We start from the raw sequence: 27,760 nt of genomic DNA, 5'->3' as shown, positions 1-27,760 counted from the left end.
GAGCGTCTGACTTCGGCTCAGGTCATGATCTCGCGGCTCGTGAGTTCGAGCCCCACGTCGGGCTCTGTGCTGACAGCTCAGAGCCTGGAGTCTGCTTCGGATTCTGTGTCCCTCTCTCTCTCGGCCCCTCCCTCGCTCATGCTCTGTCTCTCTCTCTCTCCCAAGAAAAAGTAAAACATTTAAAAAAATTTTTAATAAAAAATAAAATAACGATATTCAAACTTCAAAAATTATAAATAAAAAAATATTAACCTATCTATATTCCTATATTCCATACATAGGAATGTGCAAGTGGCAGCACAGAACAAGGGTAAAGGAATACAGGTCCTGGAGTCAGGTTGCCAGGGATCGAAATCTGGCTCCTTATTATTAGTGAGGGCTTAGGTACATTTCTTAACCTTATTCCTAAGCCTCAGTTTCCATACCTGTAAACTGGGGCTAAGACAAGCACCTACTTCATGGGGTAATCATGAGGATTAAATGAACTATCCTAAAGAAAACACTCAGAAAATGCCTGATACATAAATATTGGCCATCATTATGTAGAGAAAAGGGGATAAAGTATAACATCAACCATCAAGGCATTTGAAAACCCGTGACAGCCAGCTCCCTGCCTCCTGTGCCTCCTCTGAGTTTCCTTCCTTCACCTTAAGACATTTGTCTTCAAAGCCACGTTCATGCCACTCTCTCAAACCTCACTCAACCTCTCTGGATTGATCTTTCTCAACTGAAAAGTGGAAAACTTGAACTGGATCATCTTCAAAGTGCCCTCCAGTTCCTTTTTGTTTTTTTAAAAGATGTAAATTCTGACTGAGTCTGTTGGAAGATACTATAAGCAAGGTGAGACAAGGAGCTCAGGCAATGCTACGACACATTACTACGCTTGGCTGGCCACACCAAATGAGAAAGATGAGGACATCTACTACCCCCAAAAGGAGAAACTGAAGCCCAAGCTCTGCTAGTAAAATTAAAATAGATAAGCAATAGCCATCCTTGGATAAATCTTTCCATGGGAGTTTGCCTTACGTAGACAGTTCATTTTGGTTCTCCTTCCGAGCCCCAAGCTAGAACTCCGAAACTAGGTGGCTTTTTGTAATTTAAATTTAGTCGATTTTTTTTTTTAACTTCCAGTTCAAAGGCAAGCTGTCATTGAAAATTTTAGGGCTACAAACAACTATACGGATTTCAAATGATAGTATAGATCGGTTGGACATATTTTTATTAACTTGGAAGCTCACACTTCATCAATGAGAGCAAGTTACAATGCTATGAATCCAACAGCTAAGTCAAAGTAACAGAACAGATGACAAGGAGGAGAATGACAGTAAAAGCAGGCTGCATCCTCAGCAGACACCAACTGGAACCAACTACATGGGCTTTTTCACACACGTGAGCATGCAGGAATATTACAGCACAGGAGGTTTCTTCCGTATTTGCTAGGAACAGGGCCACACGCAGATGAGGCAGAACACCCCCAAAGTGGGTGAGGTTGTTCTGTCCTCTCACAACTGAGAGCAAATGCCCAGGTCAGCTCTTACACATTTCAAGCAGGAGAAAAGTAGGAGTCCCTTCTGTCTCAGGCTACCAGGGAAGCACAAAGAGTCCATTTGTGGGTTTCTTTGCTTAGTCTTTGCTTTTGTTCGGTTGGTTTGTTATTTTAATGAGAGGTCTAATTCAGGAAGATTTGCAAAGCCCGGATTGTCAGAGCAGATCTTCCCAAACCCTTACAAGCAGCCTGTTGCCTGGGCAGCTACTTGGATCTCCCAACCCAAGCCAAATGGCAAGTGCCCATGTCTCTGGACCTGTGCTCCCATGGAGGCTGGAGACCCTGACCACACTGATCCGAAGAAGTTCAGAATCTTCAGATCAGCTCAGCTGAGTATTTTCCTAATCAGAGATCCTCTTTAATTTGGACTCATCCCCTCGGCTGTAAAATGGGAACGTGGAGCAAGGAATACCACCCTGGACATGCAGACCCCGTATGGCCGTACTCGCTTCATTCCACCCGAGTACAGCAGCCAGCTCCGACCTCCGATCCCTGGACTCTACCTGCCAGGTGCAGCCAAAGGAGGCAGACTTAGCCAAGCACTTCCCCCAGCCATTTTCTCTGATGGTTGAAGCCAGAAGCCAGGAGCCCACCATTCTCCGTTACAGGGCCCATCCCATCGTCCAAGCAAGCCTCAGTTCCCACACGAGGCCCGGGCCCACGTGGGTAAGCATGCACACACAGAAAGCAGAGGGCCAGGCGGAGGACACGGCGGTAGCCACACCCACGCTAACATGGCGGTGGGAACCCAGAAAAACAAAAGACAAGCCGGGGGGAGGAAAAGGAAAGAAAGAAAGAAAGAAAAAAAAAAAAAACGATCAAACAAAAAACAAACAAAAAAAAAACCAACTATGATGGTTTTGCCCTCACTGTAAGACAGGCCGGCTAAGACATACCTTTTGACTAGGACTGCACAGCTGTTCGTTCTTGGGACTGCCGACAAGGTGGATGGTCTTCTCCATCGCCCCAGGGACCTTGAGCAAGTGTTGCTTTGGTTTATTTCAGGAGGTGCTATTGGAAACATAAAACAAAGTGCCTGGAGGGCACTATAAAAAAAAATAGAAGAAGAGACACGGGAGACTTGATCATCCAACGGGAATTTATGTTTGTAAACAGGGGCCAAGGGGAGAGGGAAATATACTGTGAGGTATCATTCTTTCGTCCATGAGCGCGGCCTCGGGTTGCTTTGTCACCGCTGAGTCCATGACTTTCTGTTTATATTCCATTCCTGCATTTGGAAATTGCTCTTCGCCAGGAGGAAAGTGAGGAAAAACCCAGCAACAACACCACAGCGGCTATGCTGGCGGAGGGGAGGAGCCCAGGAGACGCTGGAGGGAGGCCACACGCGGAGGCCCAGACTTCCCAGGAGCTGCTGACATTTTCTCGCAAGCAGGGAGGAAGATGGAAAGGTCAGGGAGCAGAAATGGGGAGGGGGTCTGCCGTAGGGAGCCACACACTCCGTGGGGTACAGAAAGTGCCATCATCTGCAGGCGAGGAAATCCTCCTGACTAGGTGTCCTTGAATCAACCCCTCCCCCAGCGGCTCTCTCCCAAGCAGGATATCACTTCAATTGCTTTGATTTCCCTTCGCTGGCTCTCTCTCTCTCTCTCTCTCTCTCTCTCTCAAAAAAAGGTCCATTTCTAATAATAGCTAGAATACATAAATAATAATTTTTAATGTTATTCGTTCTTTGTTTCCAAACCCAATGTTCCTCCTCTCTTCATTTTGCCAATAAATGGGAAAACTGAGGAAATCGACTCTGCTCGTGTCAGAAAGATCCCCTCCCCCCCAAAGAGAGACAATCCACCTAACTTCCCATTTCTATGGAAAATAAACAGTACTTCATGATGCCATCTCTCTGAAGGACTGTTATCCTGCTCTTTTGTTCTGCTTTGTTTCAGTAGTTTGTGCTTCGGTTGTACATACCCAGAACAGAGGGGAAGGGGGAAAGGATGCGAGGAAGGAGACAGGAGAAAGCAAGGATGGAGGGAAAACCTAAAGTTGACTTTCATTGAAAAAAAATATATATCAGACCCAGAATAACGACCAAAGTCAGAGGGTGGCGGCTAGTCGCCCAGAGAGTCTGGTCCGTGGGTTTAGCAACTGCCCTTTTTATCTGCTGTGGGTGAACCCCGGCCACTGCGGCGTCCTCGGCAGGAGCGAGGCTCTTCCAAATCGTCCTCATCAAAGCCGTGGAAAGTTGACGTGTCACTTTCTGATGTGGAACCGAATAAGTCCTCCGTGGTGCGTGCTGCGGCCGCTGCCTCCTCCTTCCTGCCTTCTCCTCCCAAATGAGCTGACATGTATGATGAATATATCAGCACATGGGTTAAGCAACAGACAGCATCATTAATACTCTTATTACATTCTTACAATGTTACTCTTAATAGCAAGATCATAAACCATTTCACACCAGGAGGGATTAGCTGGGTGTATCACCTGGTGATAGGGATTTAGGGTAACGGGACAAAGCCAGCGTTTCCAGGGAAAAGGATTCCTCCCCCTCCCAGAAAAGCATCATCTCTACCAGAATATATACGTCCACAGCTCTGACAGCGACAGATTCAACCGTGGTCTTTCTTTCTCCTCTTCCGTATGCACACATATGCATGCACGCTCGCTCAACCCCGCCCCAGACAATGAGTTTCCTTGGTGGTTTTTAAGCCTGGTTGGTATTTCTTTGGTGTTTTCGGTTGGTGTTTCTCTTTGAACATTGTGTGTCCTTCACTTTGACAGTCAGCTTTACAAAGGTATTACTATCAGATAACCCATTCGAGGTGGTTATTTTTATTTTTATTTTTATTTTATTTTTATTTTTACCCGCTTCTAATCCCATTGTTTCTGCACCCTTTCAATTCTGCCCTTACACCATGTAGTTCATTTGCACTGAAAGCACGAAGAAGTTGGAAAGTCTGATAAGTGGTAGGTAATAAGAAAGTCTCTCATTTTCTTTAACGACTGGAGGAAATTTCTGTGATCTGCACCTGCATCCGTGAGCATGCACATATACAGCTGTGTGCACACACGTGCACGCGTGCAGGTAAACACACATACTCCAGCCGCTAAACATGCCCAGGTCTTAGTTACTCCAGAAAGTCCAGAGTTGTCAAATCTGCCTCAGAGCACTAAAAAAGCAGGAAATAGGGGTTTATAAAGCCCAATAAAATACAGTATCCTGAAATCTATAAAACTCAGGTTTAAACTTATTCCCCTTGTAAATGGGCCCCAGGACTGCCCCCAAATGAGGTCATGATGTTTCACTGATGGTGTCAATTTCAGGAATCTCACTTTCTCCCCAGGAAACAGAGGTAGTGGAGTAGATGGGAAGGGAAAGAGTTTTTCTGAGCTTCACAGTCTTCCTTGGAAGGACTCCAAGGAGGCCCTAGAGAAGTATTCGCCCACCTGCCTTAACAAGCGTATCTCATGGGCTAACGCCACCTGTTTACTCCCAAGGTATTGACTATTTCAGGAACATCAGAGTCAGACCTTGACTAAATCATCCACCAAAATTGGCAAATGCAATGAGAACACCTAGGCTGGTACCAAATGGCCCCCTGAGTCACATAGCAGACAGATCCTGGGAAGAAAAAGCTGAATAAAGGCTGTGAGGAGAGAGGCTTTGGACAGACAATACCGGCTGCCCACTTTTGGTCCCCCACGGATCAGATTCAAGTACCCCATCTTTTGTAGGAAAGGAACGGGGAAAATTATAGTAGTTTGCAGTGAGAATTCTGAAGCCTCCCTCTCTAATGCACCCCAAACGCGTAACAGTCCGTCACATTCTGCCTATCACTCTGCCAGGTGACTTTGCTCCTGGCAATAGAGAGTCTGTCTGATCATTTGCTTTTAAAAAACACTGAATTGCATTTCGCTTGTTGCATTTTCTTTAAGTATTTCTAAAACTATTCGTTTTCTTTTGAGTATTTAAAACCCAGAGTCCAGTGTCATAACAGCCCTCTCTTCTAAGCTGACAACGGTAGAGTAAAAAGTTCAACATTAGGTATTAGGTTTGGAAAACAAATGAACACAGACAGGCCACCCTGTCGGGTCCTTAAGAGTTCCATGAGGGTATGTGCAATGGAAACCATGGTCCTTTTTCAATTACTGAGTTGCTACTCAAGTCAGTCTGGATCCCTAAACAACCCAAAACCCAAATATAAAAGGTTTGCAAGCAAGCAAGGGAAGAACTGAGTTGTTGTAGTAAACCCAGGTGTGTACTTCCCTTGGGACTTGGAGCAGGAAAGACCCTGGGGAGGAATATGGAAAGGAGCAATGACTTCTCACTGCTAGCACGAACCACCCAACTGAACTGTATTTCGCCTACTAGTCAGCAATGGACCAGACTAAAGACGAATCTGAGATCTTTTCTCCACCCTGCCTTGTGCTTTGGCTCAGCTGGGACATAAAACAATATGAAAAATAGGTAACACCAACCAATCATGACCAGCCAAAAATAATGGTTTGGTTAGAATTGAAAAACACAACAACTTGAACAAAACTTGAAGACCTGAACTCATGTTGAGAATGAAAGGATAAGACCATTGTCTTTTTTGGTCATTTTTAGTCTTTGGAGAGGTTAAAGATGAAAATTTCAAAACACGCCAAATCGATTCCAGATTAGCCCTGAGAATTCCTGTCCTTTTGCTCCCTTGATCTATCAGGGTCTCTTTTGTCTATTTTATATGAGAAAATGGGAGGAGTGGCCAATGGAGGTGGTATTTACGCAGCTGCCCATGAGCCCAGGGGTCTCAGACTCCCGCAATTCAAGATGTGGCTGCTCTCCCTATGGTCATGCTTCCACACTCTTCCAGTTCGCCCCCGGCATTTCCTAGAACAAACGCATCTTCTCGTTATGTGCGCATCATCCAACACAAGGAGGCATGTGGCCCCGCGCCTCTGTGTCTTTCCCGGACACTACCTCCCTGCTGTCCACAACACACACAAAGAAACAGCCACCTCGTGGAAAGGCCAGACACAAGCCAAAGACTCCTTTCCCTTTTTGCTCCATCTCGGGGCATCATTTTGGTTCTTAAAACTCAAAGAAGAAAAATATGAAAATGACCTGAAAACTCCTCTCCACTCAAAATCACCACCGTCACTTCTCCACGCGAGCCTTCAACTCCCACACAAGACAGCAGAGGGGTGCAAGTGGTCCTGGTCTATGGGCACAGATGCAGGTAGGGGCCACACTCACCAGAGCGTCCACAGTCCGCACAGGATACCAGCTCCTCAGGCCGCCCGCTCTTCTTGTTCATGTTAGAGCCCCCCAAGCAGAAGTCACAGTAGTTGTTGGGAATGACTGTCCCATCCGGTCCTTTCTGGGCTATAGAAACATTTAAAAAAAAAAAAATCCGATTTTTGACTGCCATGAGCTTCTACTGGCCCCTCTTCTCCCACGGCGTGACAGAATCTGCTCCGGAAAGAATATCAAGTCTAGGATATGAGGCCTTGTTACAACGAAGCGATTAAATTGGGCGAAGTTTTCTTTTTGATCCTCTTCAGTTCAACAGTTCTAATACCTTGCAAGCCATCCAGGGTTTAGTTTGATTTTTGCAATATTTGCAAAACCCATCTCTGTGTTTTTACAGAAACTACCCTTGCTCCTCTGATGGCATTCCCTGGATGAGCAAAGCATCTAGAAGGCCTACTAGTCAAGTAAACTTCTCTCATCACTGAACAATCAGCCCTCGGGGTTTAGGCTCAAACAGCAGGTAGCAACCATAAACATTGGTGGGATGAGAGGGAGAGAATGGCCAATGCCTAGGCCTTGCCCTTGGGAAAGATGCTCTTATTCAGGAGATATTCCTTCTGTTCCTGAAAAGAAAAAACAAAGAAGGAAATCTCCTTCCAGGAAGGACATTGAGGATGCTTCTGGGCACTCTGATGAACATCTTGGCAGGTACACAAGGGTCCACTCTTACTCGGCCTCATCTCCCTAAAGTCCAGACTCATTGACATGGAGAAAACTCAGGACTAGTTCATTAGCAGACTTCAAGCACCTAGAAACAGAACTGGACACTTAGCCTCGCCTCATGCCAAAGATAGGTTGAATGGTGAGTTAGTGAGCGCGTCTTGAGGCTTAATATCTTCATAAGCCACCCCTGCTGAAGGTCCTCATTCAAAGGCAAAGAAAAATCTTAGGACATGATCTTAAAAACAAAGCTTGCGAGAATGGCACCTATTGTCAAGCCCTGAAATCATTCTCAGTTCCTAGGAGATGGCTGAAAAGGCTTGGACAGGTTTCTTTGCATGGAGAGAAATGCCTCCATTCTCCTGGTTTTCGATCCTCGTTGTGGAGATTTTTTTTGTCACGTTAACACTCCCTGTTTGCAACTAAGAAGAAAAGTCTGTCTGTTTATGGGATCAGCCTAAACCACAGGGGTATCTTCTTCCTCACTATACCCAATGTCTGCTGCTATCTTTCATTATTTACTGGCTAACATTAATCAGGGTCCCGTAGGGTACAAATCTGTAAAAGGAAGCAGATATGTGAGCAGAAATACCATCCAGACAGTAAGTGATAAACGGATTCACCCACTTTAATATGATTCCCTCTGGCCTTCGCTTCCTCCATGCCTCTGCTTTGCCTCCAGGAATAGAAAAACTTACCTGGGAAGGCAGAAGACAAAAGCTTGCAGAATTACATTATAGAGAGTTAATCCATTTATCAGTTGCTATTTGGATTGTTTAATCAGTTTCTAAGTCATTGATTTTCATCTTTAGGGAGGCAGCCAATTCTCTGCAAAAACGTGTTGGCTGTTGGGGACAGGCAGAGGAGTTGGCCACCCCTGTGGCCTGTTGAGTGTCTTCATCAAGGACTGTGTCTTAAAGACATGACATGTCACACAGAACGGTTTTGCAAATAATCTCCAAAAATCTCGCAAAAATGTTACTCTAAAATTTTCATTGTCCAAGTCCAGAAAGAAGCTCCTTTCTTCTTTCTCTTATTTGCCACCTTCACCATGTTTAGAACTCCCTTAAGAAAATCCAAGCATGTCTATGAAGCAAATAAACTCAGGGTTTTCCCATTATAGACTATCCTAAAAATCAATCCAAAAGTGAACAGGAAGAAGTGGGGTATATGAAATTAAGGGGCTGAGTGTAAACCAAAGCTAACTTTCGTCATTGATATGAACTAGAAACAAAATGTGGCCATGCCAGTCATAACTCAGGTAGCTTCCCGCATGAAAAGCGATCAAAGAATTCCACGTACATCATCCCACTAAAAGTCTCAGGAACCACATCCTCACCATCTGTCTCTCCTGTACTCTTAAGGACTTTCTATTATGTCAGATTTTCTCTCTTTTCACAAAATCTTAAAGCAACCAAAGAATCTGGTTTTCTCCAACACACTATATGCCTTGCAATTTATGAGGATGAAGTAGAATATAGACTATAAGAACTCCCAGGTAATTCTTTACAATCTTCATCACCAACAGACCATTGGATGCCCTCATCGAATCAGGAACTCTAATACTGCAAGAATTAAAAATTCAGAAATGATCTAGTAGAGCAAGGCAGATAGTGATAGAGAAATTGGTCCTGTGTAAAAAAGCCAAAGGAACAGCATTTATCTAATGAAGAGAAGTTTCTGAGAAGACTGGATCAGAGCAGGATCCCCACATATATTTGTGTTGGTTGCTGGCCATACAGAGTGGCTGGTCAAGGGGGTGAAGAAGGTGCTAAGACCCCGTTGTAGGCCCTGCTGTGTGTAGCTGTGACATGTCAGGGCTGGTGGGGAGGGGAAAGGTATCATTTTAGTCTAGCATTGACCCAGTATACAAAGTGACAGTGAATATTAGGCTTCATTTTTGGCAAAATCCTACTCTCTTCTCATAATAGTGAATTCAGAACTTCCTTTCATCTTGGTATAATGGTGTGGGATAGACTAATCAATAGCTTTTGCCTCTGGTCCTCTTACAGTTTTTGGTATTTAGAATTGGTTTCAGGGTGATTTTTCCCATAAAGTTCTCCCAACTCCCCAGCTAAAATGGCCAGTAAGGCCTTGGGAGGGCACTCTGTTGACATCACTTTTATGACCCTTCTCTTTATACACATGTACTCCGGCCTCATCGACCTGTACTAAACGATCTACTCCTCCAGGTCGGGCACCATGTCTAACTCATCACCGGAACACCTACATGGCCTGCGTGCAGGAAATGGTTAACCACAATGTGTAGGATGAATGGCTTAGAAAAGGATGGCAGAGATGTGAGCAGACAGCCCAGTGACACCCCTGGGACATCCTCCTAGTGGGGACAGAGCACTGTGTTTGCTCGCCCTGTGGCAGAGTTATCTGTCGCTCGGAATATCATTCACTACATGGTTTATTTCTCAAATCCTCAGAGAGAAGTGCTGGTCCATGTCTAGATGGATTGGTCAGTCATCTGGCCTGGCATCAGGTCTAGCTCCCAGAGTAAACCAGAGTGGGTGGCTGAGGGCCCTGGGCTGCTGGAAGAATAACACTGTAGCCCTACTATGGTAGGAGAAACAGCATCCTGTTCACAAACATACAAAAAAAGTAGAAGACTGTGATTCATTGTCTCTTAAGAAGGGGACACCCGGTTGCTACCCACTCAGGCTCCCTCTTGTTCAATGGCTTCTTGAAAAGAAAAAGAAGCAGACATGTACTATGCTTCAAAACTGTGACAGATCTTATGCTGGATGCTTTACATACATTGTTTCATTGATTCTCACAAAAACTTTGTGAAGTGGAGATTATTCGACAGATGAGGTAACTGGGACTCAGAGAGATTAAGGGGCTGGCTTCAGGCCCGTTCCAAAGTGCAGGAGGGGAGATTCACCCCTGAGCTGTCTATGTCCCCAGAGACTCTCTGCCTCCTGGAAAGTCCAGAGGCAAACACTTCCTGGCCATACCTCGCATATAAAATATTTCATAAATCTCTTTCGAGTCAACTTGATTCACCCATATGTCAATTAGGAAGCCCAAAGGGACAAAAATTATTGAGATCGGCCTGATAAAAGCAGAAATTCCCTTTGAACTTAAATTTGATGTCCCTACCACGGTAATCCACGCTGGGTGATCCTGTTTATTGTCACATACTCTGTGAAAACACTTCTCCAGAGAATTCCAGAAGCTCTGGAAGGAATTTTTTCAAGCAAAGCTTACACCACAGCTATACTGGCCTATGGCCTGACCCAGCCATGAGCAATTTCCTGGTACCGTGTATGAGATCATTATAAAAAGGATTTTACTATAAATAGGAAGCTCACCCAGACCTGGTGAGAGGGATTTAAATAGAGATTCTGCTTCTGCCTCTGGGAAATCGAGTCCCACTTTATAGAATAAGACAACAGGAGGGCAAAGACCCGAGTGGTATCTCGATGGCAACGTCCGTAAAGATGGATTTGGTTTTTCATTGATTAATGTTCACGGGCTGAGATCATATAAGAGATACGAGGGAGCTGCCAAGAAAATAAAGTGAGCCCAAAGAGTTTAGGAATTTACCTGGGGGAGATAATTCTAAAAATCTCAAAGGGGGAAAAAAATGGAAATCAAGAACAAAGTTCATGAAAATACACACACACACACACACACACACACACACACACACACACACACAACAGAAGATGGGAGGGAGCATTCCAATCAAACCAAAAGAAAGGAAAAGCCAAGCCCCAGTCTCCCTGCCACGCCCGGTAAAGGGTGAGCAGTCATTCTGGAAAGGTCTCAGGGTACACTACGGGATTTTTTTTTCACTCTGATCAGGCCACGTGTCTATGGCAAACAAGGCCCCGAATCTTCCCTAAAACTCCCACCCACACGGGGCTGTCTTCGCCCCTTTCGGTCTGATTTCTGCTCTGACGTGCCTGCCCCTCATGAAAAGAAAGAGTGGCAGGGACGGCCTGGCCACCAGTAACATCCCCTCAGCTGGTTCTACCAAGACCAAAGCTGTGTCCCAAATGTCCTAGGGAAATAGGAAGCAAGCCAGGAGTTGAGGCTCCTCTGTGGCACATCCACAAAAGCGTGACTTCACATCCTGAGCAGAAGCTCAGCCAGCCTGCCAGGGCCTGGTGTGCACACGCACGCGGCCGTGCTCTGTGCCCACGACCCAGCTGCAGCCCAGGGACCATGTCTTCCAGGGCCTGCTAGTTGGGTGTGTGGCCCTTGGGGAGCCTGAGGGGCAGCGAGAAGAGCCCTCCAGGAGGAGCTGTGCCTCGCCCCTCTCACTTGCTCCCCCACCGCCCTCCACGGCTGACAGCTCCCATCCCTCCGCAGGGCTGACCTGTTTCCATGGCAACCGGAATCCTGGGCTCTGGCAGCCTCTGGTCTTGCCACCTGTTATTACTTCATCTCTCAAGTGTAAAGCATCCTAGCCGGTGCCACTTGGCTGTGCAGAGCGCATCTTCAGAGGACGGAGTAAAGCAAAGGGGAGAGGAAAGAGGGAGAGCGGAAAGGCAGCCCCAGGCTGGCCACACAGGACACACGGGACAGGCCGGGCTAGGGGAGGAAGGGAAGGCGAGGAGGGAGGGTGTGAGCCAACGTGCCTTCCCTTCAGAATCAGCGAGCAGGCCTCAGCTGGAGGCCACCGCCACATCCTGCTACCTTGTACCCAGCCTTTAATGAGGGCCGTGGGAGGGGCAGGGAGCGGGTGGCCGCTGGGGCAGCTGCACAGAGATCTGCGCGGGCCCACACAGAGCAGAGCAAGGAGAGGGTTAAAGTAGCAAGATAAAGACTGTGGGGAAGGCTGGACCAGAGGGCAAACAGAGTCTCAAAGCCTGGATAAATGGCCTTAATTCTCATGCTCTTGCTCACCCTACTCCTTACGTGTTTACTCATATAAATTATCCCCAAGGCCTGACACCTTTTTTCACTGCTTCCCGAGAACTGATGAAAAAATAAATCCTACAGATCCAAGGAATAAAAATGTTGGGATTCCATTCAGGCCGGTTCTTCTTGGCTACAAACAGCAACTCGGGCCCCACCCCAGGGCTCCAGAAGGAAGACGAACGATGCCTTCCTCCCTGAACGTGGAAAGGCAAGGGGCCTGGGGAGCCTGGCAGCGAAACAGACTCCGGGGTCCACTCCCCACACGCCCGTTAGGCCATGAGAGTCCTCAACCGCAGAGAACTCGCTCTCCCTCACGGGCCATTTTGCCACCTAGCACCGAGGACAAAGTGAATGTATGGTAAGGATTAAGGAGACAGTGCTGCTAATGCAGAGTGATTCCAGGCACTGAGATTAGTCCGCCGGGAGAAACGAAGGCCAAGGGCTGATTCAGTGAGTCTCCACGTTTATGGACGGGCCTCGTTCGCCACAGTCCATGTTGTTCAGGGCAACACGAGGAAGAATGAGCTGAAATGGCAGTGCGTGCTGCAAGAAAGCTGGAAGCGAAGCCAGTTGAACAAAGGCGCAGTAGAGGCCTCTGCCCGCGGGAAGATTTCTCTGGGCCAGGGGTTGAGTGCATGCCCTTCTAGAGGCAAGAGAATATACTAGCTGGCATCGTAAGGCCCCTTTTCGGCCTATGATTTGATGATTATGAGAGAGTGAAGGAAGGATCAGAAAAGTGAGGTGTTTCAAACCAGGGGAGCTCAGCATCTCCTCATGTGCTCTGCTTGTGGCCATGTCTCTCTCCCTGTTCATCGTGAGCTCCCTGAGCGGGGTCTTTAATCGCGGAATCCCCAGCACCCAGCACAGCGACTGACCCAGCACTGGCAACAAATACTTAACGAAAGGGATGGACGATCTTCACAGAGGCTTTTTGGACATAGAAAAAACTCAGGCAGAGGGGAGGCAAAGACGAGGAGTGGAGTGGATGTCAAGTGTCCCCTGAGGACCAAGTGACCGTTCTAAGGCACTGCCAGTGTCAGTCCTGTTCATAACGGGGACAGAAAGAGGGAGCAGTAGAAGTAACAGGCAGGCCCATCAGAGAGTATAAAGCTGTGATGGAGAAAGCCACTGGGCCCGCCCTCCCTCGGGAACCCTTTCCTTGAGGCATTTCTTGGAAAACCAGGAAGGAAGGACTTAAGAACTCCCAGACTCCGTTGGTCCCATAGCCCCTTGAACCCCATGTTTGGTCTCTCACCAGGGGCCCTGCAGCAGCTAGAGAGAAAACAGGCCATCTTACTCTGCGATTGGATGGCTGCAGGATCTTTATCAAAGTTTTAAGTGTGGTGTCAGTCACCTCACCCTTCCTTGCGTCTACCTTCTTTTCCTCCATCTTTATGGAGTGCAAAACTCAGACCATTAGACACACACCTTGATAATATTTACCCCTAAACACTGTGCCGTAAAAACAGAAGACATGTCTGCTCACATCTATGTCTCCATCCTGACAGACGTTATTTGCTTAGAGTTGCAGTTCGCCAGGAATTTGGATACCACATCACCCATTCTGGGGCCAGATGGTCACATGACCCATCAGTAATGTCCTTTGTGCTGCAGCCCCAGGCTGGCAACTTTGAGTCTGTCACTGACGCTTCGGAAAAGCGAGGAAAAGACCAAGCAAAGCTGATTACTTTTCTCGGTGCTGATTAGGGAAAGCACAAGGAGATATTTCAATTTTTCAGTGGAAGGTCATATGGGTCAGCTCATGCCCTGGCGTGGCAACTTGTTATTGCCACCAAATGAGTCAGTTGAAGGGAAAAACGTTTAATCTGGGAGTAACTATGTCAACAGGGCTCTGAATGAAGTGGTGTCCTTCCCCTCAGAGAATTGCAGGACATCTCGGTGCTTTAGAGCAGGATAAGCCTCGTCCGTTTAAGTTGTCAGGATATTATTATTGTGATATTAGAATTCAGCCAGCCCCCTTCCTCTCTTGCTCCAGCCTTGCCTCTCTCCACACCTCTTCCCCACCACCTCCAGGGGGCGCAGGTACCTGTCAACCCCAGCTGCCCACAGTGGACCAGCATTTTCTAGGTTCTCGAGACTGAAACACAGTACTCAGGGAAAGGAAAAGGATGCGCCTCAAGCGTAAGACCTGAGGATTACAACCGAGGCAAGAGACTACAGAGCCAAAGAGCAGCCCAGCCCAGGGATGAGGGCCCCAATGGGGGACACACCCAGAAAGCAGGCCAGGAAGCAGGTGCTGGGAGCCACAGACATGTTTGCCATGGGTAGGCCGGAGCCTTAGGAAAAGAGTGAAAACCAAGTTTATCCCGTGGATTTAATAGTGCAACCTGGGTTCCTGGCTAGTCATCTGAGTGAATCGACAAGATAAAATAGACTGAACATCAGTCTCCAAAAAGTGGATTTCTCTAAGGCAGTGGTTCATCTGGGAACTTGTTAAAAATGCAAATTCTAGGCCCCTACGCCAGACCCACTGGTTCCGAAATTGTGCGGTAGGATCCAGCAGTCTCTTTTTTAAGGAACAGGTGATTCTGACGTGCTCAAGCTTGAGAACCACTGCTCTAACACCACACGTGTGTCACATACATTTTCTGTTAATACTGCACTTCATACGAATTGTCTTATTTAATCTTCACATGGCCCTAAGAGGTAGATGCATTAATGTTTCATTTTACATCGTGATACTTGGGGCACAAGGAAGCTACGTGGCCTGTCTAAGGTCATGTGTTAGTAAGTGGCCCCACTGGCTCTGCACCCGGGCAGTGCGGCTCAAGCCCGCCTGCTACTGATCTACGATGGGCTCAAAAACCATACCCCCGTGGGAAGTCACGTCAGAGCTTGGCAGGCCCAAGGCCCAGAGGTTGGCAGGCCCTGGAGGGCAAGGATTCTCAAAGTTGAGTGCCGTGCAAACAAACCATTTAGGGAATCTCGGTAAAATGCAGATTAGGATTCATAGGTCTGGCTTGGAGCCTAAGATTCCATATTTCTTATAAGCTCCCCCACAGGGTAGCCTACAGTCTAGGTTTGCCTGGCACTGAGGGGTTCCCAGGGCACAGACTTTCAGTCTAAAAGTGGAAATGTCCTGGGCAAACCTGGATGAGTTGGTCACCTGAGTCCTAGCTGATGTTGAAGCTGCTGATTGCACTGTGAGAAGCAAAAATGCAGGCCCTCAAGGTGAGACCTGGATCATATTCAAGTGTGATTTAAGTTTTGAGAGTGGAATATGGCATAGTCTATTTTATACTTTAAAAAGATCACTTTGGGGCACCTGGGTGGCTCAGTTGGTTGAGCGTCCGACTTCTGCTCAGGTCATAATCTCACAGTCTGTGGGTTTGAGCCCCACGTCAGGCTCTGGGCTGACAGCTCAGAGCCTGGAACTGCTTCAGATTCTGTGTCTCCCTCTCTCTCTGTCCCTCCCTTGGTCGCAGTCTGTCTCTCTCTCAAAAATAAACTTAAAGGGGCGCCTGGGTGGCGCAGTCGGTTAAGCGTCCGACTTCAGCCAGGTCACGATCTCACGGTCCGTGAGTTCGAGCCCCGCGTCAGGCTCTGGGCTGATGGCTCGGAGCCTGGAGCCTGTTTCCGATTCTGTGTCTCCCTCTCTCTCTGCCCCTCCCCCGTTCATGCTCTGTCTCTGTCTGTCCCATAAATAAATAAAAACGTTGAAAAAATAAATAAATAAATAAATAAATAAAAATAAACTTAAAAAAAATTTTTTTTAAAGATCACTTTTGGGGTGCCTGAGTGGCTCAGTCAGTTAAGCGTCCAACTTCGGCTCAGGTCATGGTTCATGGGTTTGAGCCCCACGTCAGGCTCCGTGCTGGCAGCTCAGAGCCCAGAGTCTGCTTCTGATTCTGTCTCCCTCTCTCTCCCTGTCCCTCCCCCCACTTGCACTCTGTCTCTCTCTCTCTCCCTTAAAAATAAATAAACATTAAAAAAAAAGATCACTTTGGCTACTCCATAGAGAATAGACTCTAAGAGGTAAAAACAGGCTGAGAGGCCAATAAAGAAGCTGCAGTGATCCAAGAAGGAGCTGGTGGAGGCCAGGAGATGGAGAAAGGAAGACAGATGTGGAATACCTTTTGGAGGGGAAGCTGATACAGTTGTGAAGGAAAACAAAGCCAAGGATGAATCCTAGGATTTCTACCTTAGGCACAGCATTAGTTTTTTTAAAGAATGGCATCAGAAAGAGATAGATAGATAGATAGATAGATAGATAGATAGATAGATAGATAGATAGAGATAGAGATATAGATAGATAGATGATAGATAGATAGATAGATAGATAGATAGGAGAGCTAGAAAAGAGCATGAGACACAAATGAGAGAAAGATGCAAGAAAATTACTGAACTAAGTGATGTATGATTTTTTTTCTAGAGTAAGACTCATTTACAAAATAAAATCGCAAGCAGAATTTGTAATGGGGGGGGGGGTTCCTATAATACCACAAACAGCTAAAGTTAGTGTTAAAGATTAAATGTGCCTATTAGGGGCTGAATTGTGTCTCCCCCCAAATGCATATGTTGAAACCCTAACCTCAACATGATGGTATTTGGAGGTTGGGCCCTGGGGAGGTGAGTAGGTTTAGATGAGGTCATGAGGATGGTGGGATTAGCGGCCTTATAAGAAGAGATACTAGAGAGCTTGCCTCTCTCTCCCGACATGTATCAAGGAAAAGCCATGCAAGGACACAGTAAGAAGATGTCTATCTCCAACCCAAGAGGAGAGTCCTCACCCAACACTGACACTGCCAGCACTTTTATATTGGATTTCCAGTCTTCAAGACTATGAGAAGTAAATCCCTATTGTTGAAGCCACCTATGGTATTTCGTTAGGCAGTCTAAGATGAGTACCCATTAATACATCTGTTTCTTTTGAAAAGCCACCATTGGATATGATGCACTTCACGATTGGCCTACAGGTGAAAATTGAGGGACGTCGCTAGAACTGTGACAAAGATCTCATCTTTGGGATTAGGATCCGTCACTTGGGGTTCCAATGTCTTGACTTAATTGAAAGGTGTCCAACTCAAGCACACTCACATCTCAGCTTTCCATCTTGCTCTCCGTGTGACCCGGGGGAAGATACTCATCCTGGCTGAGCCTCAGTTTCCTCCTGTGCAAAATGAGAGTAATAGCATGTGCCTCACGGACTACGAACTCTACACGAGACAATGCGTGTGAAGGACCTGGCACCAATTAGGTATTCTGTCATTTCTTCCCCCTCTTTCTTCTCCTATGTGAAATAATTTAGCTTCTGATAAAGGAAGGGGAAAAAAATCAAAGGCTTACATCAGTAAACTTTCCCAAGAGGTGACACGTGACCGGAGAATTCGCATTCATGCTCCGAGTCCCTGAGCACATCAGGTGGAGTCTGTGCCTTGGTGTCCTCTAGGGGACACACAGCAGCTACCTCACAGGGTTGCTGTGAGGAATGACTGAGACGAACGTGGCACGCCTAGCACGGTGTCTGACACGTTCAAGGAATGTCAGCAAGTATTATTGTCATTGTCATGACTCAGGACAGGGGACTCCTTCATCTCCTTACCTGAACGTTCTAGGTAAGTAGGCCCAAAGTGTGAGAGAAATGAAAGAGGCTCACAGAAAGGCAAGTTGGTGGGTGGAGACCCTGTCCTGGGGAAATGGGACGGCAAACACAGGGATGCTACACTTGGCCAGATTTCGTTCCACAGCTTCCTCCCGCTGGGTTTCCTGCATCCATCTTATTTCCCCAATTAAACCAGAAATTGTCCTAGGGCGAAGACGGCACGTTTTCGCTTTTTTAGAGGCCTGATTCGACGGAGCCCCACAAGTGGTCACAGGCTCAGTAAGCGCTCAATAAATGCTCACGTTTGGCCTGTGCTGAAGGACTGGTGTCCTACAGCTAAGGTTTAGCAAGGGGCGGGGGGCGGGGAGGGGGCGCCAGGGCCCGGCCAGGCTCTGATAGCTCCGCCAACGCCACCGAGACCCCTACAGGCAGTTAGCGTCCTGGCATCACACGGCCACAGACAGGCCCCGACTCAGATTAGCCATCTGTGGTCATGGACATGCTCTGTCGGTCCGAACGGCACAGAGATGGGATAGGAGCATTCACAATGTGCAGGCATATGGTGCCCAACACCCACATCATCGCGCTGCAGACTCACGCAACCCCATGAGGTCACTTTGGTTATTCTCTCCATCTCACAGAGGAGGCAACAAAGGAGCAAAGAAGTGTGAGGAACTGAGCCACAGTCACACACACACAAGATGGCAGAGGGGCAGGGCCATGACTCACACCCCCTAGCCTGGCCAATTCCATTTCCATTCTCCCAGACTGCAGGTCTGAAAACTTAACTCCAAGTATACCCTCAAGGCCAGAGCAACCCCTCAGGTTTCTTTTCACTTCGTAATCTACGAACTGTTCCGTCAAATAATAATTCACCTAAAGAACACCTGTTGTTAGTTTCCAAATTTGCTCTTCAGGAAGTGAAAAGTGGCTCCCTCTTCCCGACAGAGCCCTGTTTCTGATCTTTCCTCTCTCTCCCCTGTAACAAAGGCTGAATTTCCTGCATCAAGGTTGGGTACGTGGTGGGTTGTGTGTGCTTCGTGGTTTTGCAGGCACCTTCAGCGTGATCCAAAATTCTCAAGCTTCTGTCGAAGGTAATTTTCACTCTTTCTCTTAAAGCTCTACTCGTTGCCCTCGGGCCATATGCTAGAGGACAGAAATGTCAGGAGACTAACATCTGTTAGATCTTTCCCATCAGTGTAGCAATGACATCATATGCTTCTTTTAGGTAATTTGCACATTATCAGACTAATTTTCAGATTATCTAATCAGCCGGCATTACCCTTAATCAACTCAGCTCTCCTCTTCCAGTTCTACACGGTACAACATGCCCTCCAAAGGCGCGCTAGGGTGGGGCTTTTTCTGCTCTTGACGGATACTGAAAGCCCAGCTATGTGCCAGGCACACCATCATTATGCAGAAGACTGAGACCTCCAAGGACCCAGGACAACCCAAGTTCCATTCCACGGACCTGAGAAACAGGCTTGAAATAAATTTTATAGATCCATATTTTAAAAAGCACTTTCCTCTTAGGAGCTCCAAGTATGGCATAGAGAACATTTTATACTCATTTACGCTATTAGGTAAAAGAGATGTTCCATGTGACAATTAATAATATGCCAAACAAAATTTTTTTATAAATCATTTGTCCTTGCCTTCTAGTAATTGCTACTGTGGCTCTCCTTTTCATACAGGATGACAGCTACACAGCTTGGCATAGAAGTCACGTCCAATGGTGGCTCCCGCTCACTTTCCCACCGTTCTTCCAATGCCACTGTCAGAGCAGACTACTACCCCTTGTCTGAGGCATCATGCTATTTCATGCCCCCTGCCTTTGCCTCTACCTGGGAAGCCCTCTCCCCATCCTGGGAAATTCCTCTTCATTCTCCCAGAGCTAACTTGAATGTCACCTTCTCAGCAAAGCGTTTGCAAAGCCCCTAATGCAGTGGTTCTCAAGCTTTTGTGGGCACCAGAATGCCCTGGAGGGCTCTCCAAAACACAGATCATGAGCCCCACCCTCAGAGTCTCTATTTCAGGTCTCCTGGAGTCAAGAATCTGAATTTCCAACAAGTTCCCAGGTGATGCTGATGCCACACCTGGAGCACCACTGCCGTAAGGGGTAGAAAGTGTACTGTGCCCTTGACCTTCTGCCCTTCACAATTCTATATGTACTCCATTACACACTCCTGCACAAGACTGTGAGCTCTCGAGGACAGGGATTAAGACAGTATTTAGCACAGCGATACTAAACCAATGAATAGATGGATAGATGGATAGATGGATGGATGGACAGACAGAAGAATGTATTAGATGGAATGTAGTTATTTACAGCGTTTCCATTCGAATCCAGAGCCTCGTAAATGCCCACCCCCACCCCACCTCACAGAAAAGTACCTTGAAAACATCATCTTTAGTAGATTCTCACTCTGCATAGAAGATAAAAGGAAAGTCAAGAAGAGTTTTGATATTGTGAGCATGGGTCAAAAGAGTTTTGAATTCTAATCCAGTGCTCTCTGCTACCCTGGCCCCACTGGGGCTGTTTACCCAGGTACCTTTCACAAGTCAAAAGAGAATGCTTCTCTTTTTTTTTTTTTTAAGTTTATTTATTTATTTTGAGAGAAAGAGAGCATGAGTGGGGGAGGGCAGAGAGAGAAGGAGAAAGAGAATCCCAAGTGGGCTCCATGCTGTCAGCACAGAGCCCGATACGGGGCTTGAACTCACAAACTGCGAGATCATGACCTGAGCCAAAATCAAGAGTCGGACACTTAACTCACTGAGCCACCCAGGCGCCCCCACAAAAGAATGCCTCTGAGTGGCACCACGTGGAATCCCAACCTGCCCAAGCACTCCCTCCTTGTACTCATATACATGTAGTCTGTGTGCGTGTGTACCTGTATGTACACGCACATATGTGCACACACACATACATACACACAGTGATCTCGGTTTTAGAAAGCAGACGGGGGTGATCAAAGAAATGCAAGAAGAAAGAAGAATCCAACCTCACATGGGGAGGGGAAGGGGGGGCCGCTTAGGCGGGGAAGACCCCAACAGAAAAGTACTACGTGCCAAGGTGAATGTTGGAGCTCCAAGCATCTCAGGGCTACCTATAGTTGGGGCAGAGAGACAAAGGCATGAAGGAAAGGGGACAAACCTAGAGAAGAGACAAGAAGTGTATACTCAGGAGAAAATGAGCGACTAGGAGAGGAACAAAGGCGAGAGAACATCAGCCGGTGGGGGGTGGGGGGCAGTCAATTGCTGAGCTGGCAGCACAGGGCAGCTGGGGGCTGGGGGGTGAGGGGAGGTCAGTGCTGGCTCCAGCACTCCGCTCTGCCCTTTCAGCAGCGGCAGGCACAGGCATGAGCAATGGCTTGGCTGGAGACACAGTCAGGGGGTGCGGCAAGGGACGGCAGGTGGACCAAAGTCAAAAGGTCTCTACCGCTGCAGGTGGTACAAACGCAGATGCCCATGCCACAGAAAACTCCGGAGTCTGTAGGGCTGTTTTCCCCACAGGCCTGTGTGTGCTCACAAGCAGCTGGGCCACCCTGCAGTTCTGCTAAAGAGGGAAAAGTCAGCATTCCCACTTCGCTGGCATCCAGAACTTTTCCTAGGGGATCTATAGATTAGCCTCTTGGATTAAACTCTCCTGCCTCCCTCCCCCACTCCAAAAGCCTCGCCAAGGGAGGATCACAAAGCTGAGACCTCAGACACTGTCACGTTCAATTCACCACACAGCCCCAGTGGCATTTAGGGGCAGGATGGATGGGAGCCCACCCCCACCCCCAAACAGTGGGAGCAGCTAATGACTGGGTATTAACGATGCTGGCAATTAGTGCTCACGGGAAAGTGGTTGGGGGGCTGCTCACCAGGGGAATGTGGGAGGGAACAGAGCAGACATTCGGAGCAGCAAACAGATTGGTGGCGTGCGTGGTGCAAAGAACCTGGGAAGAGCTGCTGCCTCTTAGATTTCTTCAGAGAAATTGGAGAAGAGGGAAGGGATGGCTTCTGTGGACAGTAAGGGCCTTCCCGCCACACCCTCCTCCTCCTCGCTAGCAAAACTGGATTTAATCACGGAATTCTCAGAGGCATTGTGAAGAGATGTTGTTGAAAAGGTGTTTGTGGTTCTGGAACCTTCCTCGTGTAAGGAGGCCCCAGATGAGCCTAGGGACAGCTACTCTTTTTTATGCAGCTTAAAACCCTTGGGTAGTCAGATGACCCTTTTTGAAGGACTCAGTTTGTCACCTGCAGGTGTCAAGGAGAAGGGTAGATGGGAGTTAGAGCCAAGAGGCTCACTGACAAGCCCACAGAGAGAACGCACAGCCAGATTGTGGACACATCTCCATCTAGGAGGAGGAAAGACTCAGCTTCCTGACCAAGCATGGCCATCTGGCCTCTCAGAGAGGACAGGAGGAGACAGAAGACACCGACTCACAAGAGTACACGAGGAGATCCTGGTGGACAGAGGAAACTATGGCAGTGCCCATCTTGGAAGTCAACAGCGAGCAAGTGGGGGCATCGGGGAGATGGCAGGGATGGCTAAGGAAGAGATTTCCTTGATCCACTCAGGGCCTGCAGCGTACCTGGGGGGACCACGAGGAACCTTCCTCCGCTGTTGCCATCACCATGCACACACACACAAAAGAGACACAGACGAAAGAGAAGCATTCCGAACCCTAGAGCGTGAGTAAACCACAACACAAGGACAAAATGGCTTGACATTTGAGACGGGATGTCAAGAAGATAAGCCAGCGCTGGGGGGAGTGGGAAATAATACCAAGTTAACAAATACTTCAGAGAGAGCAACTGTGGCTAATAAATACTTTCCAGATAGCGACCCAAATCGAAAGAGCTCATTCTTGGCCTCCTTGCGGTAGGAGACAATAGGTACGCCTGGGCCACTTAGATCAGAGAAGGGATAAGAGGAGAGATGGGGAGACGCAAATGCCAGCTGCCCTGTGCATGTTCCTTTCTGAAAGATGAGTGTGACTGGACCAAGGGAACCTCTCCCTGGGGAGGAGAGAGCGAGAGAGAGAGAGAGAGAGAGAGAGAGAGCTAAGCATTACTCAGAAGCTGGCAAGGGGAGACGCTCTGTCAGACACTCATGCTGGGTTTTCCAGGTTCTATCCAGATGACAACAGCAGGTAAGAAAATAAAGGTCGGTCACATGCATGAAAGACTTGAATCTTGCAAATGAGTAAGAATTAAAGAAGGCGTACGGGCTGAATTGGGGCCCCCAAAATGCATCTGTTGAAGCCCTAACTCCCACCTCCTCATGCTTCAGAATAGGACTATATTCAAGGAGAGGGCCTTTAAAGAGGTGATCAAGTTAGGGTGGGCCCTAATTCAATCTGACTGGTATCCTTACAAGAAGAAATTTGGGCACACAAAGAGACAGCAGGGGTACAGGAACACAGAGGGGCCACCACGTGAAGAGGGGGTGAGAGGGCAGACACTTGCAAGCCAAGGAGAGAGGCCTATGTGGGAACCAGTCCTGATGACACGTTGATCTGGGACTTGCAGCCTCCAGAAGAGCGAGAAAATTAATTTCTGTTCCTTAAGCCACCCAGTCTGTGGTATTTTGTTACGGCAGCTCGAGCAAACTAATACAGAAGGCCATGTTACAGGAAGAAAGGAGGTTGAGGGTTAGGCAAAACCAACATGAATCCGAAGAAAGGTCTTGGCCAAAGTATGTTAATTAGTTCAAATATTTGGTGAAGGCAGCTGATGGACATCTGTTGACTAAGTTGATTGACTAAAATGCACAGGAGTCACCCTCAGATCCTAGAGTCTGGATATTTTTAAAGGTCTGATCCCTTTAATTACATTGAATTGTTCATTTTAAGACCACCTACCACAAAATCTTGTGAACAAAATACAAAATACATGGCATGTCCACAATTATTCTTCACCTAATGATCTTAGAATGACCCATATCTTAAGCAAGGCCTAAAGATTCCATCTTGCCACCCCATTTTGAGTTTTTGACAAGCGTCCCCAGATTATGCGTCCTAATGGAGTGCTCAAGGAAAGCATACAGACTCAAGGGTCCTATTTTTCTAAGACAGGAGAGCCCTGAACCAAAATTGTGACCCTTATAACAGCCAAGGCAATAAATCAAGACTATCCCACATCTCTTGGTGGCCAAGGAGATGTTTAGAATGTCCATCTGAATTGACATACCCAAGGGCTATGCCCAAGGCAGGGTGGTATCTGTGAACAAAACTTCTGGAGCTGAGGGAAAAGAGGGATAGGTCTGGCATTTGACAATGGCCAGGTGAGAATGTTTCCCTTGTACCTTAACGCTCATCTCCTTCCTCTGGGAACAGAACTGGGTGCGTCATCCGGCCCAGCTTACTCTAAACCTGGGGCTTAGATGGCCCATGGGGTAGCTGGGGCTGGGCTAAAACAGCCAAGTCACCACAGGACACTGAAACCAATCAGTGGGTGCCACCAAAGATACCAGAGGTGAAGAGAACACTCTACGGCCCTGCCCACCCAATTCATCACTGCCCCACCCCACTTCATCACTACCCCAGCCAACAACTGGAAACTCACGTCTGTGGTTCTCATTTCTGTGGTTAGGCGGGGACCGGGTCTCCTGGTCTTGAGCCTCATCCCCCTCCTCACTGGCCAGGTGAGTGTGAGCGTAGTGGTAGCTGAGTCCTGGCCGGTTCTTGTAGCGCTTGCCACAGACTAGACAAGAAAAGAGGAGAAGAGGGAAAAGGGCAAATATTAGCAACCTCTGCAGCCATCGCCATCATTCTCCCAGGCAGTGACTCCCATCCATCTACCCCAGAGCTGGGTTTCCCTTAAAAAGCGTCTCCCACCCTCAACAACCTTAACTCCGCTGGACAAAACAAACACCACAATGAACAACATGGGCCCAGGTAAAGAAAAACCAGAGAAGTAAAGGATGGAAGTTGAACTATTTAAGAGCTCCATCATTTCCTATCTGTGAGACCCTGGTCAAGTCATTTACGCTCTCTGTGCCTCAGTTTCTTCAGAGGCAAAATGGGAATCATAATAGTACTGAACTCATAGAGTTGCTGTGATGAGTTAACCTCTATGCAGACCACTTACAACAGTGCCAGGCACATGGTAAGGTTTATGATTATTATAACTTTGAGGTCAAAGAGCACTGGTAGTCCATCCAGTCCAGCATCCCGTGGCACAGATGAGGCAAGTGAGGCCCAGCAAGACTAAACGATTTGGCTGGGAACGTATAACTGGTTGTGGCAGAGCCACTAGAAACCCAGGTCTCCTGGATTCCCATGCAGTTCTCCTTCCACTACGCTGTGGCAAACTCTGTAAAGTACAAAAGCTTTATATGGATATTTTTGATGTATCGTGCAGTGATTTTGTGCCAGAAAACCACATTCCACTTCCGCCATGAAAACCACAAGGCCAAGGCATCATTGGTAGAGGTGGCATCTGAGAGCTTGTGCTCTTGAAGCCCCAGGAAGTCTCTGAGCCCCAAAATCTAGGAATGCGTCCTCGCAAGCACTACCTCTCACATGGACAGTCTGAGACAAAGGCACCAAGCAACATAAATACGGCATCGTGGGGCCCAGAAGAAGAGAGGTGTACTTCCATTGGTTGGCTGCCCAGTACTTGAGAAGCAGAAGTCCAGCTAAATAACTTAACAATAGACCACCGTCACTTTTAACAAAGTTGGATTTAGTGGTTCACTGTTTACAATGACACATGTGGCCAATTTTTAGTCTTTATCAAATTTAGGTAGTTCCTCTTATTCCTGTTTTAGAGTTTTATTACAGGAGAATTTGATCAGCCACCCTTTCAGCATCTACTAGTATACGCCTCTCCTTCAGTTTGTTGATATGGTGAATTCTGTTGATTTCCTAATGTTTCCTATTATTGAACCATTCTTGTATTCCTAGAATGAGAGTGTATTATCTATTTGATATACTGCTGCATTCTATTTTCTAATCTTGCATTTTTGATCTATACTCAGACGAGATGAGATCTATAATTTTTGACCTATCTTCTACCGTGTTTCAATTTTATGGTTATGCTGACTTCCAAAAATGAATTGAGGTTTTTTGCTGTGTGAAATTGGACAAGATACATAATCTCTCTGTGCCTTTTTTCTTATCTGAAGATGATAATAGTACTACTTACCTTGAAGGATTATAAATAATGTATGTAAAGTATCTCACTCAGTATCCAGCACATAACAGATGCTCAATTAATGGTAGCGAGGGGCTAGGGGCTTCGGCTTGGTCTGCCACATCTTAAGTGCTCGACCCTCCTAAAAGAGGGACTTTGACCCTTAACCTCATACAATGGAATTCAGCAATTGGTTGGACTTTCTTAAAAAGGTGAGAGTCTGAAATTCAAGTTGGTGACCTGTATTATATGGTGACCTAACTATAAATTCAAGTGCTACAATTGGCTAGTTACATTCTCCCTCTCCCTCCCCCCCACCTCTCTGTCTCTCGTAAATATTTCAAAAAAATAAATAAAATGACACCACACATCTCAATTCCATTTGACACAGGCAATGGGACCTAAAGAGGCCCCGAGGCGCACTCTGGGCCTGCTTGTGGCTTTTTCTATTCAACCTTTTCAATGATCTGAGGTCAATAAACAGCAAATTATGGGGTCATCGGATAGAGATCCACTAAGTAACCAAGCACTGTTGGTGAAGAATACATGTTTATTAAAAACAAGGACAATAGTATCAGTATTTACATGAGGAGGCCTCAGCTGACTCTGGGGACTCCTTGCTACAAATTCCACAGCATTTGTGCCATGTTGTGTCAATTATCACTGTCTTCCTTAATCACAGAATTTCAGGATCTTTTTTTTTTTTTTTAACGTTAATTTATGTTTGAGAGAGAGAGACAGAGCACGAGCCCGGGAGGGACAGAGAGAAAGGGAGACACAAAACCTGAAGCAGACTCCAGAGGCTCTGAGTTGTCAGTACAGAGCCCGACATGGGGCTCAAGCCCATATGAGATCATGACCTGAGCTGAAGTCAGACGCTTAACTGACTGAACCACTCAGGTGCCCCCAGAATTTCAGGATCTTCACAGTCATGTGGTCTCACTATAAAATTGTTTTATCCCCACTAAAACTAGATGCCTGGGACAATTCCGCTGATTGGGCAAAGAACTACCCATCTGAGTGGGCATTTCTTCTTTGATCTCTTGAATTATAGTTACGTCTATACCAGAGGACTTCTCTTCAGGACGGTTTCATACTAATTTCATCTTAACAGCAACAACTCTGCCTCATATGTTGCCATGCACGTATTACACCTTCAAAACATATTCGTTGAATAGCTGATGAATGAACACGGAAACACTTTGTGGGAAAGCCAGGAGATGGGGGAGGAGGGAAGCGTGTAGAATCTGATCCACCTATCCACATTAATCTCATACTAATAGGTCTTTAAACCTATAGAACCAAACCCAAGCAAAAAGCTTCCTGTATCTCCTTTCCCAACACCATAGAGAGTAATTATTTTTATAGCAAATCCTTTTGCTAGAAAAGAAATTCTCAAGGAGTAGTCCCCAGACCAGCACCATCAGCATCACCTGGGAAGTTGTTAGAGATGCATATTCTTGGGCTCCACCCCAGACCTACTGAATCAGAAACTCTGGGGGTGCAGCCAGAAATCTCTGCTTCAACAAGCGCTCCAGGTGATTCTGGTATACTCTATAGTCTAAGAACCACTCTGCTAGAAGATTGACTATATTTAGGCTTGACTCTGCCCACCCTGGTGCACCTGCCCTTTGGAATGGATAGAAGTGGCAGGCGGGGACAGTGAGACTTGCGCTTGGTCATTAGAAGAAACAGAACCAGACAGTACGTGGAGATCATGGAAACCTGGCCT

At 47.0% G+C, this 27,760-nt stretch overlaps 1 protein-coding gene across 6 annotated transcripts in view; it reads right to left on the bottom strand.

Annotated features, from left to right (window-relative positions):
- Positions 1-27,760, bottom strand: part of DPF3 (double PHD fingers 3) — a 268,289-nt gene that overhangs the window by 58,713 nt on the left and 181,816 nt on the right. For 3 of the 6 annotated variants that reach the window (XM_025918480.2, XM_086709354.1, XM_086709353.1), the window contains exons 7-8: positions 24,457-24,594; positions 6,741-6,869 (exon numbers count right to left, since the gene is read on the bottom strand). In XM_025918480.2, coding sequence (XP_025774265.1) covers positions 6,741-6,869; positions 24,457-24,594 — 267 coding nt within the window. Of the gene's footprint in view, positions 1-2,442; positions 2,558-2,631; positions 3,843-6,740; positions 6,870-24,456; positions 24,595-27,760 lie in introns of those variants that run through there. The other 3 variants (XR_015252215.1, XM_086709352.1, XM_086709351.1) reach the window with 2 other exon arrangements.

The sequence above is a fragment of the Puma concolor genome, chromosome B3 (genome assembly GCF_028749965.1).
Source record: "Puma concolor isolate L17-30 chromosome B3, mPumCon1.1.hap2, whole genome shotgun sequence".
In the NCBI taxonomy this organism is placed as follows: domain Eukaryota; kingdom Metazoa; phylum Chordata; class Mammalia; order Carnivora; family Felidae; genus Puma; species Puma concolor.
The sequence above is the reverse complement of the archived record's forward strand: the minus strand, read 5'-3'. Positions and strand labels throughout refer to the sequence as shown.